General features: G+C 43.9%; 1 protein-coding gene across 50 annotated transcripts in view; it reads right to left on the bottom strand.

The window, feature by feature from the left end:
• Nucleotides 1-3958: 3958 nt before the first annotated feature.
• Nucleotides 3959-18899, bottom strand: part of LIMCH1 (LIM and calponin homology domains 1) — a 211351-nt gene continuing 196410 nt past the window's right edge. For 26 of the 50 annotated variants that reach the window (XM_083457905.1, XM_083457942.1, XM_083457938.1 and 23 more), the window contains 6 exons: nt 18096-18214; nt 16938-17061; nt 14889-14972; nt 13453-13561; nt 12192-12294; nt 3959-9275 (listed from right to left, as the gene is read on the bottom strand). In XM_083457905.1, coding sequence (XP_083314031.1) covers nt 9250-9275; nt 12192-12294; nt 13453-13561; nt 14889-14972; nt 16938-17061; nt 18096-18214 — 565 coding nt within the window. In that variant the 3' untranslated portion in view covers nt 3959-9249. Of the gene's footprint in view, nt 9276-12191; nt 12295-13452; nt 13562-14879; nt 14973-16937; nt 17062-18095; nt 18215-18899 lie in introns of all 50 variants that reach the window. The other 24 variants (XM_083457894.1, XM_083457941.1, XM_083457916.1 and 21 more) reach the window with 1 other exon arrangement.

Below are 18899 nucleotides of genomic sequence, written 5' to 3'. Positions count from 1 at the left end.
TGTAACCTCACTTCTTGCAGTGAGGAAACTGCCAGAAGGCCCTCAGCCTGCACTCAACTTTCACCTGTGGCTCCTAGAAGCTGTCAGCATGCAACAGGTGAATGGCTTCCAACTGGCCGGCTAAACTGTGGGAATGTTCAGGGTGGCAGGAGAGGATATAATGTTTATTAATATCCTTCCTAACTTGCACTAGCAAGTAGTCCCTTTACTTAGCAGAGTTACATTCCCCTTTTTACGTGCACAGCAGATAGCTGGTTGCAGGCCCGTGTGAGCCTCTCACTATTATACAATTCAGTCTGTCTTCATTCCTGGTAAGTTTCCTTGAATCCCTCTTAAAAGAATATAGACGTCACAATCTTATTCAAAGTCAAGAAAAGAAGTTTACTTACATCAGTTCACAGTTGGATTCCTGAAGGCAGGCTTAGTTACAAATATGTACGTGTGGATCTACCCCATACGGGGGAATAATCCCAGTGCTTCTGCTAGCTGAGAGCTAGCAGAGCAGTCCTAGCTGAAAGCTGGTCAAACAAAGAAGGAAGTCAGAAAAAGAGAGAGAGGTTGCTGCGTGACTTTTCCTTCTGTTACCTGGACAGGTTAGGTCATACCCACTTTCTATCACATGCAAAAGGAAGGATGCTCCAGCCAGGAGGAACAGGAAGTTTTGACTGGCTGGACCAAACGTTCCCTTGCTTGTCTTCTCTAGCATTTCAAGGAATGTTGTACTTGATTGCCTCTCATGGATCACATCCCACATAAACCAGGTAAGGGTTGCCAATGGGTCTCAAACCCTCACTTCCCCTGCAAGTGAGGAACGTCTCTGGCATATTGAGCAGATGAGACCAACAGTAGCTCCAATGGTCAAGGAGGTGGTTTCTGCATGTGCTGTAGAGGGAAGCGAGGGGCAGATGGGGCTCATCAACCTGGGAAAGGAGCCCATCTAGGAGAAGGAAAACTGATCCTAAACATCTGCTGCCTTGTGGGACATCTTTGGGAGAGGAAAGGGCTAAGGAGTAAGCCCTACACAAATCAGGAGTGGGGCCCTAAGGAAACCTTTTATGCCTCATCCTGGCAACTCCTGCAGCCAGGCTGGTGCCAAACATCTTGCTCTGCTTTTCTTTGGAAGACATCAGCGAGGCCGAGAGGCAAGTATTGTCATCTGGGCAGCCCGGGACCTCCATACACACAGCCCAGGCTTGTGCCCCACAGAGGTCACTGCTAACACAGCAAAAACAATGCGGCAGGCAGCAGTTAAGAGTCACCAGTTTCTGCAGCCACAGCAGGCGCTGTGATTCTCCAGTGGTTTGGCCTTGCCTTTGGAGCTGCCCTCCACTGACTCTCAAGACAACAGATGCCAACGACTTAATAGGTCCATAATAACAATTCTATCCATTTTAATTCCAATAAAAAATAAACCGTGTCCATAGTTCTTTTGAAAGGTTCTAGTCATCTGATTTCTTTCCTCCGGTAGAGTATTGTAATGGGTAATTTCTTTTATTTCCGTCATGTCCCAAGCCTCTGATCACAGCAGCCAGAGCACTTCCCCAAGTTTGGACAGTCATAACTCGAGCATCTATTAAAACATGGGATACCAAAACAATTTGCATGCTTCCTGATCAGCTGCTGTACAGGAAATGTTAACATTAACATCTCTTTCCATTAATTGGCACCACCATGTTTTGTTTTGTTTGATCACCAGTGAGCCTAACGGTTGAATAAAAGTTGTGGCCATCCAAGACATTCATCTTAGCTGGAGCCTTTCCTACGTGTAACTGCGTATCTGTGGAAGTAGCTAAAGGTAAAGGTAAAGGTACCCCTGCCCGTACAGGCCAGTCGTGTCCGACTCTGGGGTTGCGCGCCCATCTCGCTTAAGAGGCCGGGGGCCAGCGCTGTCCGAAGACACTTCCGGGTCACGTGGCCAGCGTGACAAGCTGCATCTGGCGAGCCAGCGCAGCACACGGAAACGCCGTTTACCTTCCCACTGGTAAGCGGTCCCTATTTATCTACTTGCACCTGGGGGTGCTTTCGAACTGCTAGGTTGGCAGGCGTTGGGACCGAGCAACGGGAGCGCACCCCGCCGTGGGGATTCGAACCGCCGACCTGATGATTGGCAAGTCCTAGGCACTGAGGTTTTATCCACAGCGCCACCCGCATCCCTTCTGTGGAAGTAGCTACCTCTCATTTAAATATTTGAAATGTATCTGTTTTACAATTTACTTTTGATTATAGCTTTGAAGGATCTCACGCTTGTTTCATCAAAAAGAAAATGTACCCATGTTTACCCAGAGAAAGTTCTATTTAATTTAGTGGGACTGGATTATTCCCATTTCATTGTGTGCTTCCAGAGGAGGTATATGCCCTATGCTAAGAATTAACCTTGGCTTGAGAGAATTTTTTTTCTTTCAAAAATGACTTTCAACTTTTGACTAAGATTTTGGTTCACGTAGCTAATCATATTTTGAACGAGAGAATTAGTGGCAACTCATCCTGGTCTGCTTTCAAAAGGGAAAACTAAGCAGACAGTCTTGTTAATTTAGCATATAGACTTGGAATAAAGTACAACATCCATCATCTCATCAAAATTCAATTAAAACTCAGTCCAGCATCCAAGGAAAAGGAGCCAATTTTCTTTTGGAAACGGAGCTCTCCAAACATCACTAAAAACCTTTAATGGTTCTTTCTTGCATTCTGGGAGTGATTTAAAAAAAGAAAAAAAGAATAACCACTTTGGGACTTCAAATTAAGCTTTACATTTAAAAGCTAGAACACATGTCGTCTTAAAGCAGAGGCCTCTGTCATTAATTTAATGCATGCTGTCAACACACTTTGTCCAACACCAATGAGATGCAGCCAGGGCCATTCTAGTTCAGCTTTAAAATAACCTCATTTCTAACCGGTGGCTAGCTGGCCCTCACACTTGCTGAACATTTTGGGATCTGGGGCTGGTGAAATTGTTAATAAAGGCATGGGCAAAGGCTCTGCTTAACATATAAAGGTAAAGGTAAAGGTACCCCTGCCCGTACGGGCCAGTCTTGACAGACTCTAGGGTTGTGCGCTCATCTCACTCTAGAGGCCGGGAGCCGGTGCCGTCCGCAGACACTTCCAGGTCACATGGCCAGTGTGACATCGCTGCTCTGGCGAGCCTGAACCAGCACAGCACACGGAACGCCGTTTACCTTCCCGCTATAACGCGGTACCTATTTATCTACTTGCACTTTTTAAGGGTGCTTTCGAACTGCTAGGTGGGCTAGGTGGGAGCTCACCCCGCCGCGGGGATTCGAACCGCCGACCATACAATCGGCAAGTCCTAGGCACTGTGGTTTTACCCACAGCGCACCCACGTCCCTGCTTAACATATAGTTGAAGCCAGTCACCTGCATTTTACTCACAGGCAGAGCAATCCAAACCCCCAAATCACCATTGGGACTGGGTGGCTCAGCAAAAGGCCATCCTCTCTTCTGAGCCCATATATATTGATCCTGCAAAACTGTCATAATACATGGTAGACATTTTGGGGCAACTCCTGAGTATGGCTGTCACCCAAGCCCTCTCTGGCGTAATTTCACATAACGAAATTTGGAAAGGAAAGCTAATACCTTTCTTGAATGTTCTCACACATATGCCCCTCTCCAATATGCCAGATTTCCAAAGATCAAGTCATATAGATTTAATTCAAACTTGGGTATGTTCCAAGAGACTAGGGGCAGCACTTGTATCTCTGGACTACTGATTTATCAATGAGAAGTTTTCAGGTAACAATCTACAGTACACTTTCCATCCAATGGGAATTCAGCTCTGCACATCACACATCTCAAGACAGAAAACAGATTTCTGGATTTTCAATACCTGTTCTACGGCTTCTAGCAAAAAGTATAGCACCAGGCACCAAACAAAATATATTCGTTTCCTGCAAAGTTTTATTGTGTTTGGCTATACCAAAACAATTAAAAGTCAAACAGCACCAGTTTTAATCAATGTTTATTTATAAACATAACATTTACTATAAAAGCTGTTGCATTTAGACAAGAATTCTCTTGCTTTCCAGAGGCATTTTAGAATAAATATCATCAATGGAGATTAGTGTAACTGGTATTCAACATTAACCCAAGTAGGACTTTCATCCTTTGGTGATCTTGCATATAAAGTAGCCCTCTTTTGGCTCACCAACTTTTATACCACTTATAGATAACTACAGAGAATACGGAATTAATTCTACATAACAAGAATAAGGGCCACTATGAAGTTTTGAAAATGAAATATATAAAAAAATAATGATGACATGGTTATGCCTGCTCTCTAAAGAAATTAGAAGCTAAATACACTTTTTGGGTGTGTTTTTTAATCCATTACGTTTATTATATTGGCGCTTCAACAGTAAATTATCTTTTGAAACACATTATTTACCATTTCAAACCAACATAGCAGTAGATAAACTCCCCCCTCCCCGGCCACTCCCTACCCTTACCCATTCCCAAGTTATTTGTGAAACAAATATTAACACGTTTATAAACAGAGCTGGAAATAATGAGGCGGCTGAAATGTGCATACTCATTTGAAATGAAATATAAGGCGGAAGAGTTGACAGTTAAAAAAAATCTTTATGCTGGTGACTAATCCATCTTAATGGAAGCGGAACGTGAGAGTGATTCAGGTTTTGATACATGTAAAGTTAGCTGCTGCCATCTCCCAGTTTACAAGGAGAAAGACGGTCAGCTACATTCGTAAGCGAATGTGCCATCAAATCCTGTTTGCGTATAGAAACGTTGCACTTGAAAAATTCTGCTAGTATGTAAATTCCGGCTGCAGTTATTATCTTACTGAAGACTGGCAGGTTATTAAAAGCAGGATCAGATCTGCACAATCCTCATGATTTTGCATGATTATTTTTTTACAAAATAATATTAAAGCAACCTTTGCACACAAGTGCAAATCAACGTCTTCACAAGCCATTGAGATGTGCTGCTGTGCAAGACCCACTGAAAGCAACAGGACCTGCACAAGAACACACTATCTTCTGCTCTTGGGGCAAGTTCTATTGATTTCAACAGGAGTCTTATCAGAGCTCCCCACTGGCTTATACTCAACAAGCACAGAGCTGTGCCCTTAAGCACCACTGGTTCCCATGAGTCTTGAAGATACCCAACTGTAAGCTGGGTTCAGGCCCATATCCGCAGTCCTTCACACACACTAGATACCTATGCCAGACTGCTCTCTCTTTAAGAGGACACCAACGTAAACACAAATCTCCTGGTCAGGTGTGCAACTGCTCTGTACCAGGAAGTAGACTGCAGTAATGCATCAGTCTGGAGACTTAACGCACAACCCAGCTCCAATTTGCAGGGAACAACACGATAGGTTGTGCCACTGACAAGTCGATTGGTGGAACTGAGCACTTGGGCTTGCAAACCGCAGCGCTCAGATCAGAGGCCTGCCTTCTAGCTGAACCTCAAGGACTGTCTGTTTACAAGCAGAGGCCGTTTTCTGAACAGGCGGCGCCAGATTCCAACCCTTGATGCAATTTCCCAGACTTCTGAGAGCTGACACAGCCATGTCTGAATTAAAAATGGAGGCGCACATCACTGCTGCATCCAAAGCGGTTTCCTTTTGTAGTGTGTGAGAGGAAGAATTGCTATCCAGGAGAAGCCAATTTCTTGCGTTTCTGCATAAGCCGCTGAACGGAAGGAGCAGAAACTCATGCAGAGATGCAATGGGAAATCTCCTTGGAGGATGCCCAATTCTGCTGCAACTCTGTATTTAATATGATGCAATGGAGACAGAGACACACCGCAGAATGATCTGCCTCCAGCTTGGCTGGTCGGAAGGAGGGGAGGGTGGAGCAATCCATCATGCAGAGACACACCGGGCAGCCTCTCCTGTACTTTGGAATTGCATGAGCTTTTAACTATGCAGTCCAGTTTATGTCACAAAGCACACAACGCTCTCACAGTCCACAGTTTGGGAATGACTGCTTTGCACTGTAATCCTATACTTGTTTACTCAGAAGCAAAAAAAATTATTCCCCCAATGGCGCTTATTCCAAAGTAAGTGTTTGTAAAAACTGCAGTCGAGCAGGGGAATAATTCAGTTTTTTGGTGGGGGAGAAAGGTACTTACACAAATCTGGCTTCAGTTTTTATACTGTGCATTTCTTGTTATACAAAGAGGTATTATGACTACAGCACAATCCATTCAAATAGTAAAGTTATCTATATGTATCCCCAAACAAATCACTTCAATGACTACTCACAATGTGGGGGTCAAATGGATAGTCCCACAAGGTTTGTTGTTTGCAGAACAACTTCGTTGCCAATCTCTGTCCTTAGGAATTATATTTTTTCTTAAAAAACAACACCACAATTATTACATCCATCTGTCACTGGTGAATGTGCAACAGCTTTGTATTTTCTAAGGCACAATTTTAATGAAATGTGTAACTTCCTATCAGACAATCGTATGTTTTAAGATAGACACAATCGTATACAAATGCTTTTGAGTGACAAAAGGAGACATGATTGCATGTTTGCACAACTGCACATCAAGACCCACCTAGACACATAAATAAATAGTGACTTTGTGTCACCCTTAGAAAATATTTATTGCTTACCTAAGAAATGTCTACTATTTCTTTCTGCTAGCCCACCAAGAGATAACCGATGTGCAAATACAGTCACATACAACAAGGAATCTCAATTAATTTTGTTTGTTGCTTTCATATTCTTAAGGCAGCATAAATATATTTTTCCTTTTTGAAGACCATAACTACATAGGCTTTCCAATCTCTCGCACCTTTACTCAGCCTGCAGAAGATACCAAAGAATACGGCTCACAAACCACTATTTTGCAACCGTAGCACATCAGCTAAATCTAGTGTGCTGCCTCTGATCACCATCCCAGTTCCTTAGGAGTCAAGAAAATGTTCAATCAGAAACACACGCCGTGCACCTGACTTGACCGGGTTTAAATCCAGATTCAAATATAACACCCTCTCTCTTTTATTTCTTGCACATTTGAAAACTTCCATCATTATTGGTCAAGAGGACTGGTTCTTTAGCTATCTGAAAAGCATGGTTGCTGCTGCTCCTTCCTTGTGCCGATTCTCATGCTGCTCCAGAACATAACATCATGTGCACACCGAGGAGGCTGCATGTGGGGAACGATGTGGCTGCTTCCCATTACACTGGGAATGCGCCAGTGTCAAAGTAACCACATCAGACGCCCACACTCATAGTACTTCTCCCACATTATGCATGTTACCAGAGTGGTGTGGGAACTAATCTGGGGATAATGATGAAGACCACACTGCTAAGGGAGCACACAAACAGCCTTGGAAACATGCGCATTGATGCACTACGTGTTCAGGCTGTCTTCCTAGGCCATTGTCTCTTAAGCCTTTGTAGCGCCATTTTCCTTCAGAGCATACGGCTGCAGGCGTAAGAGGCAATGTTCCAGGAAGAGCCAACACATGGGGACTGTTGCCAGCACTTTATCCCTCCTAGAATAAAAGTGTTTGGCCTTGCCCTAAATTTGTGTGCGTGTAAACATACCCAAATCCTAAGCATATTTATTTGGAAGTGCATCTCACCGGTTTTAACCTAAGGAGCTTAGGATCTCAGCCGAAAGCATATGATTATTACCATGTATTCATACGGGCCAAGGTTCCCCCTTCAAATTCAATATATGCAGAATCATTGGGGTACAGAAGTTTAACCAACTCTGCGGCAACTTTACTGGAAGCAGGAATATATAAATGAGTGGTCCTGAAGTGGTACCCATCACTGAATACTCCAGCGTCAAGCATGCCCACTCTCTGCAGAATGAAAGGCTCTACAGCCCCAAATTCCAGAGTGTCTGTCCTGTTTTCTTCAGGCTGTGTGTCTCCATCCCTGCCGCCCACAAACGTCTTTCCCTACAACCGAAAATGAGCAGCTTTGGCTTGCAGTGTTGCTCCACCGACCTCGCAGAAAGCATTTGCAGTGGTCGTTCTACGATATTTATCTCAAGATGGACTTCTTAATGGTTATTCTAGGTTGTCCCAAGTCCTGCAGCCTCAGGAGCCGTTTTATTTTCCATACAGCAAGTGGTCGGAGGTGCTAGGTGTTTATGGGTCCATAAAAAGTTACATCCCCCCCCCCAAAATGGCAACACTTTCACTTTCACAATTATGGTACACACGTGCTGAGGCACAGACGGACCATCACACACCAGCACCGAGGGAGAGAAATAACGTCACATCTTCACGGAGCAGCATTGAGGTTGGGTTAGATGATGATTTCGGTACCAACTCCCCCCCCCCCCCCCGCTTCTAAGTCAAACCCTGGGCACATCTCAATTAAAATTGGGTACAGCTACCAGTGGCTGGTAAATTGCTTCAGAAAGTAGATTCGTCTCATGGGCTGCCAGTCGACCAATCCCTGTTGGGTATTTCTACAATCTCGAAAGCATGTATTATTTAAGCTTAGAGAAAACACTTCATTCGGTAAAATAGTTTGTTATTACAAGAAACATCATTTTATGCACACAACAGATGGCATGACTGTCAGTCCAATCCTAGGCATGTCTACTCAGAAGTAAACCCCACTGAGTTCAGTGGGCCCTATTCCTAGGTTCATGGGTGTAGGATTGAACTTGCAATCACTTGCTCACTCAATTTCCTGACTGAAAGTAATATAGTAAAATGTTTCAGAATTACAGGATGTTTGGATCAAACTAGTGTCTTTGTATATATATAAAAAAGTTACCACTTCTGAAACAAAACAGGGGGGGAACTGCTTTCTGTCATGCTGTTTACATTTTCTTCTTCAAATGCAACTAATTAGATTTACACATTGGCATATTATAGAACATCTACAAAAAGTAATGTAAACTTAACATTCTCAGTTCCTAGTCGTATTAGAAACAGGACAGGTTTATTGCATCTTTATTTCCTTGTTACTTTCATAAGAGCAGATTCGGAAACCAAACGTAACTGATAATATGGAACACGCACGCTCCTGCGAGAGGGAAAAGGAGCTGAAAGTCCAGAGATGAACTTCATACATGTAATGTAAGTGAGTTAAGAAAGGGGGTGGAATATGTATTGCATTGGAAAGTAGCCGATGTAGCCTTTTGTGCCTGCCTTGCAAAGATGAGATGAGAGCTATCAAGTCCATGGATATAAGCTCTGACAAGTGATTGTCCCGAAGAAGCCCAGGAACAGAACAACAGCGACAATCCTTCTTGGAGAACACATTTGCACGCAAGACTGAAATCCATGTCACAAAGTCGTGGGCTGACCAGCGGCTATAATGAAGACAAAAACGGGTAGAAAAAGTGAAAGCGCTTACGCCATTCTTCATGTCCGGAAGCAAAAAATAATAAAAATAATATGAAGATGATGGAGTTTTCGGAGCTAGCCGACCTAACCGGAAGAGTCCGCGACCAGAAGGGGGAGGAGTATCAGGAAGAATGGACAAAATTTAATGATTATTTAGTTAAAGATGTAAAGTTAAATTAACTGGAAATAGCTTGCAGATACTTAATTGGCTTAGGATTTTATATAAGTTAAGTGATGAATTAATATGTTTAATTTTAAAATGAAAAGATATAAGGATGTTAATGTTTAAGTTAAATTTCATAAGAACTTGGATTTGGAAAACCGTTAAAAGGATATGCAAGGAAATTCAACCAAGGGGAAGCAAGGAAGTCACTTAACAATGTTAATAAGTGTAATTTTAATAAGGCTATGATCTAAGTTTGTTTGTTTGTTTGTTTGTTTTGTTTATAATTTTGTGAAAATTAATAAAATTAAAAAAATGAAAAATGAAAATAATAAACAATAAAATTTTATTTATATCCCGCCCTCCCCAGCCGAAGCTGGGCTCAGAGCGGCTAACAACAATAAAAGTAACACAGCATTCTAAAATCAATTCAGAATCAAATTAATGGCAACTGCAATGTATTTTTTTTGTACAGGCATCTTATGACCTCCTTCCTTCTGTATTTCCAATCTTAAACAGCTGAAGAGACCATGCAGTGCACCACCGGGGCTTATATGGCTGTGTACATTTAAAGGAGATGCTGGAATTGAGGCTCTGAGATGGATGAACCACAGTTCCCAGAATTCTTTGGGAAAAGCGATGTGCTTTATATGCAGTTACTCAACCAGGCTTGAGAGATCAGGCGCGATGCACACCCTTCTCCCACCTCTCCATGGCTCCCCCCAGCTCTCCACTAAGTGAGCACACTAGCGTTTCCTTAGCATTGCAAAAATCTCAGCAGTAGTCAGCAACTGGAAACGGGGACGTGGTTTTCCGTCAAATCACCGTCTACTTTCTGTCCACCCTTTCGCAGAACAGGCTATAGCAGTTAGATTCAAAGGAGAATGTGGGATTGAAATAATTAAAGCCACACATCTAAATGATAATTTATCCATTGTTCATTCCATATTTACAACAGTTCCTGCCAAAAACGTGCGACTCTCTGGTGCAAATTGACTGTGAAACTATACAACAGTGCCCTCTACCTTTCAGGATGTGGAAGTGTTTCCCAGCGCAAAAAGCAGCTTCTTAGATTTAGTTTTTTTCTTCTCGTTCTATTTATAACAACACACTTTTTCTTCCCAGGAAAGAGGAGAGGTACATCTGTTGCGGTTCCTTTCTTTACTCAAAGCATATGAAGGAGCGTCTCCACCCCCATCGTTCTACCAAGGTCCTTCTGGCGGTTCCCTCACTGCGAGAAGCAAAGTTACAGGGAACCAGGCAGAGGGCCTTCTCAGTAGTGGCACCCACACTGTGGAATGCCTCCCATCAGATGTCAAGGAAATAAACAAATAAACAACTACCTGACTTTTAGAAGACATCTGAAGGCAGCCCTGTTTACGGAAGTTTTTAATGTTTGATGTTTTATTGTGTTTTTAACATTCTGTTGGGAGCCGCCCAGAGTGGCTGGGGAAACCCAGCCAGATGGGTGGGGTATAAATAATAAAAAAAATTATTATTATTATTATTATTATTATTATTATTATTATTATTATGCTATCTAATGGCAAACATGTATGTATCAACTTGTCCGCAGAGCATCTTAGGATAGGGCAGTGACACTGGGCAAACACACATATCACAGCCTTCCTGTTTCCAGGCTTCTCTGTCATATCTAAAATATTTATACCCAGCCCATCTGGCTGGGCTTCCCCAACCACTCTGGGCGGCTTCCAACAAAATATTAAAATACAGTAATGCATCAAACATTAAAAGCTTCCCTAAACAGGGCTGCCTTCAGATGTTTTCTAAAAGTCTGGTAGCTGTTGTTCTTTTTGACATCTGGTGGGAGGGTGTTCCACAGGCCCAGCCAGATGGGTGGAATATAAATAATAAATTATTATTATTAAGCATGCATCATGGAATGTGAGCAGCCGTACCCTCTGAGCCAGCTGGGACAGCCTGCCTTCTGCTAAATTTGCAAATGTGCTAGGCAGTGCTAAAAGATCAGTGCAAACAGGTGAATGCAGAGAGGCAGGAACAGCCTCTGTCCCTTCCTGGCCTTTTGCACTGAATTTTGAAAGGAATCAGAGCGGTTTCTTCTGCTGTGGAATAAAATGGGGGTCTGGGGCAGGAGGCAAGGAGAAAGAAGGTGGGATATAAATGGAACGAATGAGTGAATGAATGAATGAATGAATGAATAAGAAAAGTATACAGTTTCAACAAGAAATTAAATCATTACAAGATTATATGTTGGACATACCTGTAAATAACTACTTGCCCATTCACCTGTGAGGAGTGCAAATTGCCTACATCTGATCAGTTTTAGTAAAATGTGAGGTAGAGTTGAATCACGCCATAACTAGGCACTTTTAAGTCCCACTGATCTCAGGGGGAGACTTGCATTTTCTCCAAAGGGAATCATGGAAGGCCTTGAGGCACCCTTGCCATGAAGTAAACCCACTAAACACAGTGCGACTTACTTCCGAGTTAGTGTGCACAAGAGGGTGGTGTAAAGTGCCTCAGGGCACTTTAGTTTGTTTGCACACATCTTTCAGGCAAGTGATGCGCCACAAATGATTTATCTCAACTGGTATGCGTTGGCAAGTGAGGTCGTAATTTTTTTTTGTGGGGTGGCATAGGCCCTGGGAATATTTGCAAGGCTAATGTAGTATGCAGTGTTGAAAAAAACCACACATACGCAGTAAATATCACATTGAGACCAGTCCCCGGTACTTACTTCTGGATCTGATGTAACAATCATTGCAGTTGAGAAGACCACTTCTAATCCGGACGTCTGTTCCGCTTGCTGCATCTCCAAGTTGTCCCTTGCAGATTCCACACTATTTATTGACAAAGAGTGGATATAATTAAAGTTAAATAATACATTCATCGGGATTCCTAGGGATATGCTGTAGACCACCCAGAGTGGCTGGGGAAACTCAGCCAGATGGGCAGGGAATAATAATAATAATAATAATAATAATAATAATAATAATATACCCAAACTATGTTGCTTTTATACCAGGTTAATTGTCACGGTGCCCATCCACCAAGAATCCTGGGATCTGTACTTTGGTGAGAGTTTTCACTCTGAAATATCCCTTCCCTTACTGCCTATCACATGATTACTGTTCCCAAAATTCCCTAGAAATTAAATGATAGCTTAAGTCAGTGGTGTGGATATGCCATCTGGGTGTGCATCTTTGTTTGGGGTTAAAAAGAGAAAAATTCTTTCCATAGTTCCTCGCCACATCTTCACATTGTCTCCAAGTGTCAGGGGCTGGACTGAGGAGAAATGGTGGAGACCGCTCCCACCCCTTCTCCTGAACCTTTCAGAGAACAGGAGGACAGTATAGATTTAGAACAGTGGTTTGCAGAAGGGCACAGTTCAGAGGCTGCAGAGGGGAGAAGCTGGGAAATATGGGGAGAGGAACAGCAGGAAGAAGCAGCAGCAGCACCAGGGGAGAGACAGCTGACAGACTCAGTGTCTCTGGAAAGCATTCCTGTCCACCCCCTCGCCCAGGACCAGGCGTGCATTGAGGGTATTAGAACAGAGAGCTCAGAGGCAGAAAGCTCAGATTAGCCGACACAGGGGTGATGTAGGATAGGAGAGACCGAGGGGGTGGGACTTTACTTGGAGCAACGCCATTCTCTTAGGGAGACTGCCTTCCTTCGTTGCTCGCTGTGAATTATTGAATAAATTGCTTGGTAAGAACTTTTATTGTTTATCTGCTTATTGGCTGCCACCGTGGGAGGGATTGGATTCCCTGATGCCTGACATCAAAGCGGGAGAATTTCTAGTGGTTGCATTATCTGCAGTAGCTTGCTACATAGATGGCTCGGGATGGTGGAGCATCCATCACCAGAAAGAAACAGAAGGTATAAGCACCTGCAAGGCAAGTTGCACTAAACCTCCCAACTGTGCTGAAGGGAACTGCCATGCAAAAGACAACAGGCAGACCATCCTTTAGGGAGAATACGTTACTGAGGAATCCTACCCTGAAGCACTGAATATGGAAATAAAGACCGAGTGTTTCGATAATCATGGCAGCGCCTTTCCCGAGAGGCTGTCCGCAGCTAGAGCAGAGTTTCTTTCCGCTGACAGACCTAAAAGAAAGAAAGGAACGACAAAACCATATTCAAACATTTCCTCCCATGCCGTGGCCCCCGTGAAAATCCTCTCACTCACAAAGCTGATGTTTGGCACGAGAGGAAACCTGCCGCTGCCCTGAAAAGGCTGGTTTGTCCTCCAGCTAGCCAAAGCGCTGAGGACCTAGCGAGTGCTCAAACCATTCATGACCAAGCAGGGCACCCAGCTGCTGAGGGTCTCTCACACCCCAAAGGTGGGGCTCCTCTCCTACATTCTGAGAAACACTGTACTAAGGTGACATTATGGACAGTGGACATTATGGACCTCTTCACCAGAGTAGCCCAATGGACAATGAACATACTGCACCGCAGTTCGTTCCAGTTCTCTGTCAACTGAATGGCACAGGAAGGAACTGTTTCTGGCCGAGACACCCACAGGGCTACATCCATCATAGCTACAGCATGAGTTATTCCTCTTAGGCAAGCACCATCTAGATGTGCTCCATATTCGTGGTGGTTTGATAGGATCCTATGCCATTGAAATTCTACTCAGTATTGATCCAGAGTAGATTCCAATGTATAGTTAGCAGAATAACAGCTTAAACTCATTTCAGGATTCCTCAAAAAATAGACCGGAGGCAATTGTATTTCATCCAGCAGAGCTTTACTGCTACTGAAGGCAAATGAGAATAATGGTCACAAATCCAATACATTCAGGATTGGCACTGTCCATAAGGAATCCAGTTGCAGCAGACTTAACTTAAACTTACAATAACTTATAGTAAGTCTAAACCTTAATACGAAGCACACTATGTACAGAACACCACACCAGAAGGAAAAGAGATAGAAAGGTGAAACTCAGGCTCCTTCTGGCCTTACTCTTATAGTCAGCATGACCATGACAGAAAGAGATATGGGAACCAGTTTAAGCCAGCTGTACTCAGCTTCTCTGAAGGAATAACCCAAACATCATGAACCTTCTGCATGTTTCTTTCACACAGAGAAACTTCCAGAAGCTTCCAGAACCCTCCTGAATTAAGTAGAATAGGAAAGATCACATCAGATCAATACTTTTTTGCACTAAGAAATGCAAACTGACATCCTAAGACAACTATCTCCTTTATGTTTTGCATGTATGGCATTCGAACAACCTCCCATTATCTGTAGGCGCAGCTCCTAGATATTTTCCAGGGTGATAAAATACTTTTGGGAACGTCTTAATCTATGCCACCACTCGTACACCTCAAAACTGCGCTAACGAGTTAGGAGGTTTTAGCTGAAATGATAACTTTGTCAAGTACCGGTAGCTCATTAGCTTGTGAAAATCCTTATTGACCTTTTGTACCTGTTGGGTGACTGGCTTTGAGTTGTAGGAGAACAGGGTGATGATGACGATCGCCCAGCTCCAGAGCTCTCTCGACAGCCTGCCCTGAAACAGAAACAAAACAGGAGGGAACTCTGGTGAAGCTTTGGAAACGCAAGTCCAACCCCACAACAGAGAGTCGGGAGGGATCCTAATGGGGCCGGAAATGGCATTGAGCCTCAGGTACTGAGCGGCCTCAAGGAAGCCATTCTGCTGCCTCAGGCAGGGCTGGTGGATTGACAAGAGTGAGGATTCATGCTGCAGGCCTGAGTGGTCTGGAGCAGGCTTTGGAGGTTGAATAAGAACCTCTCTCCCTGTATCTTGTGGTGAACTCTTCTTGCACGTGGTTCCTTCAAATGGAAACAGGGGAGTCGCAAGTCTGAATGGCTCCCTGGGTAAAAAAACGCCTCCTTGTATAGTCAGAATTATCACTGTAGGACAAAAGCATGGCTAGTATTCCGCAGGCGAGAAGGATTTAATTAACTCATAATGATAATAAGGGAAAAAGTAAAGGCGAAGAATCCCTGGATGGTTCAGTCCTGTCAAATTCGACTATGGGGTGTGGTGTTCATCTTCACTTTCAGGCCGAGGGAGCTGGCGTTTGTCCACAGACAGTTTTCCAGGTCATGTGGCAAGCATGACTAAGCCAGTGTGGTGTAGTGGTTAAGAGCGGTAGTCTCCTAATCTGGGGAACCAGGTTCGCGTCTCCGCTCCTCCACATGCAGCTGCTGGGTGACCTTGGGCCAGTCACACTTCTTTGAAGTCTCTCAGCCCCACTCACCTCACAGAGTGTTTGTTGTGGGGGAGGAAGGGAAAGGAGAATGTTAGCCGCTTTGAGACTCCTTAAAGGGAGTGAAAGGCGGGATATCAAATCCAAACTCTTCTTCCTCTTCTTAAACTGCTTCTGGTGCAATGGGACACCGTGACGGAAACCAGAGCGCACGGAAACGTTGTTTACCTTCCCGCTGCACTGGCGTGCTTTCAAACTGCTAGGTTGGCAGGAGTTGGGGCAGAGCAACGGGAGCTCACCCCATCACAGCGATTCGAACAGCTAACCTTCTGATCGGCAAGCCCAAGAGGCTCCAGTCCTGTCATGCTCCTCTCCCCACTGCTCCATGCTCTGGAGTTGCACAGTCCAGGAACATTTTACCACATGATCCATTGTTTCTATGGTCTACCCCCAGATGTCACACTCCCTTCCCAGAGTGGCTTACTTGTTGTTCTCGCTTAGGGAAGGGTCAAATGTGAAACTTAAGGCAACCTCATTCTCTTCCCTGGGGTCTCTGTCTCAGTGTGGTCTGTGATATCATAGCTGATTGTATGCTCTCATACTATGCTGATTAAGTCAAGGAAGCCTCTGTTACCTACCTCCTTTTTATTATTATAATAATATTTATTGGCATTTTCATTTTCAAAAAACACCGTGTGATTTTACATATCTTTACATTACCTATGGGATAGGTAATCACAGTGGGTAAATCACAGAGCCTAGGACTTGCCGATCAGAAGGTCGGCGGTTCGAATCCCTGCGACGGGGTGAGCTCCCGTTGCTCGGTCCCTGCTCCTGCCAACCTAGCAGTTCAAAAGTACATCAAAGTGCAAGTAGATAAATAGGTACCGCTCCGGCAGGAAGGTAAACGGCATTTCCGTGCTCTGCTCTGGTTCGCCAGAAGTGGCTTAGTCATGCTGGCCACATGACCCGGAAGCTGTACGCCGGCTTCCTCAGCCAATAAAGCGAGATGAGCACCACAACCCCAGAGTCTGTCATGACTGGACCTAATCGTCAGGGGTCCCTTTACATTACCTATATTCTGACTCTCTCGAGTCAATGACTTCCCTCCCCCCTCCCTCCCAACCCAACTGACTTTCTAACTTCCAATTATAATTTCATCCGCATTTCTCATTTCCCCCGTCTACCTTTCCTTTTGCTTTGAGATTCTTTATCATTGTAAATAAGTTTCTAATTTTAACTGACAAACCTTTAAGCCCGTTCTGTTAGTGTTGTTAAGTGTTGACAACTCTGTTACCTACCTCCTCATTTCTCTTGCAGAACTGACCGGCAGACCTAAATTATGTTCCGACGGAAAGTTTTTCTGTTTCGTGTCTGAAACACGTGGGCTCTGTTTAGTTAATGACTGCTGATTCCACGTAACATCTGGAGAGACAGATTCGAATTAGGCAAACACTTGCATAATAAAGGGGTTGTTTGACAGGAGGCATTTCTGAATACGCACACCCACCCAAAAGAAAGGCACCATAAAGCTTTGAAAAAGACATATAGCAACATTGCTACGGTTGTCGAGCATGGAGAGGGTCATTTCTCGAGCCTTTTACACTTCCAGAAAACCTCTTTATTGAGCGATTTGTTTCCAGGGAAGTTGCAGGACGTTCCCTGAAGCAACTGTCATTCACATACACATCCTGAGCATTTCTCCTCACTTTCCTTACCACAAGGTGTCTGGCTTATTTTGCAAGCATGTTTCTTATGTACCAAATTCACTTTAAACGTGGAAGCTGAATTTCATGGTACGTGATTGAATTCCACAAGTGAAATAGCAACAAGAGTCTGGAAGCACTCTTATTGTGAAGGCTATGTTGAAAATTCTCCAAAGATAATTTCTGAGCAGTGGTTTCTTTTTCTTTTAAACCCTGCATTGTATAAAGCATAACTGTCAAGCGTCCCTTATTTGGCGGGACAGTCCCTTATCCCAGCGCCATGTCCTGCTGCTGTCCCTTATTGATGATGTCCCTTAAATAAGCTAAGGTAATGGGGCCCTTTCTATGTCCAGCTGTCCTTTGTCAACAACAAATTGTTGCTGTTTTTTTGTGTTGAATATATGCTATATGGTAATTTATGGACCTAATAGGTATCTAAAGCCATTTGCATGCAACAACATATGAATTTCATCAAAGTAATTGTTGATCCCTTATTTTGGCTGCTGATCCCTTATTTTCGAGGCTGCTGGTCCCTTATTTTCAAATCTGTAAGTTGACAGCTATGGTATAAAGAGGTTGGATTCTGTACAAAACAACTCATGGTGTTTTAATTCTTTCAGTCTCCTCTAAATGTAGCAATACATGCAATACCAGAAAGGAGGATAGTAGATTTTATTTTCACTGCAAATGTAGTTTCAACTAGTTAGGAGAGAGTTGTTGTTTTGTAAAGAGATTTTAAAAGCCTTCACGTACCCTGGCACAGTGGCAAAGTCATCTCAGTGGGCTGTAGACGTTCCGTCCTGGAAACCTGTGGGTCTTGCTCATTTCCCCTCTGTTTACTGGTTCCTATATATTCTTCTTTATTTACAGTGCTGATAAACGTAAAACATAAAAAGGTAGGAACAATATGGAGCGATTTCTTAATCGCATTTGAAATTAGGCTTGATGATGCCACAGCTACCCATTTGCGGAGGCTCAGGCAGCTTTGATTTTGGCAGCACACTCTTCCTATGATAAAGTATTGCATTTGAGATGATATGAAAATCTGTTCGATTCTGATCAACCTGTTATCAGGTTGAATCCTGACAAGACAGAAGTACTGTTTTGGGGGACAAGGGGCAGGCTGGTGTGGGGGACTCCCTGGTCCTGAATGGGGTAACTGTGCCCCTGTAGGACCAGGTGCGCAGCCTGGGAGTCATTTTGGATTCACAGCTGTCCATGGAGGCGCAGGTCAATTCTGTGTCCAGGGCAGCTGTCTACCAGCTCCATCTGGTATGCAGGATGAGACCCTACCTGCCCGCCGACTGTCTTGCCAGAGTGATGTATGCTCTAGTTATCTCCCGCTTGGACTACTGCAATGCACTCTATGTGACTTTGAAGGTGACTCAGAAACTACAACTAATCCAGAATGTGACAGCTAGACTGGTGGCTGGGAGCGGCAGCCAAGACCATATAACACTGGTCCTGAAGGTCCTACATTGGCTCTAACTACATTTCCGAGCACAATTCAAAGTGTTGGTGCTGACCTTTAAAGCCCTAAACGGCCTCAGCCCAGTA

This window comes from Podarcis tiliguerta (assembly GCF_965153285.1).
Source record: "Podarcis tiliguerta genome assembly, chromosome: 9".
NCBI classification, from domain to species: Eukaryota; Metazoa; Chordata; class Lepidosauria; order Squamata; family Lacertidae; genus Podarcis; species Podarcis tiliguerta.
The sequence above is the reverse complement of the archived record's forward strand: the minus strand, read 5'-3'. Positions and strand labels throughout refer to the sequence as shown.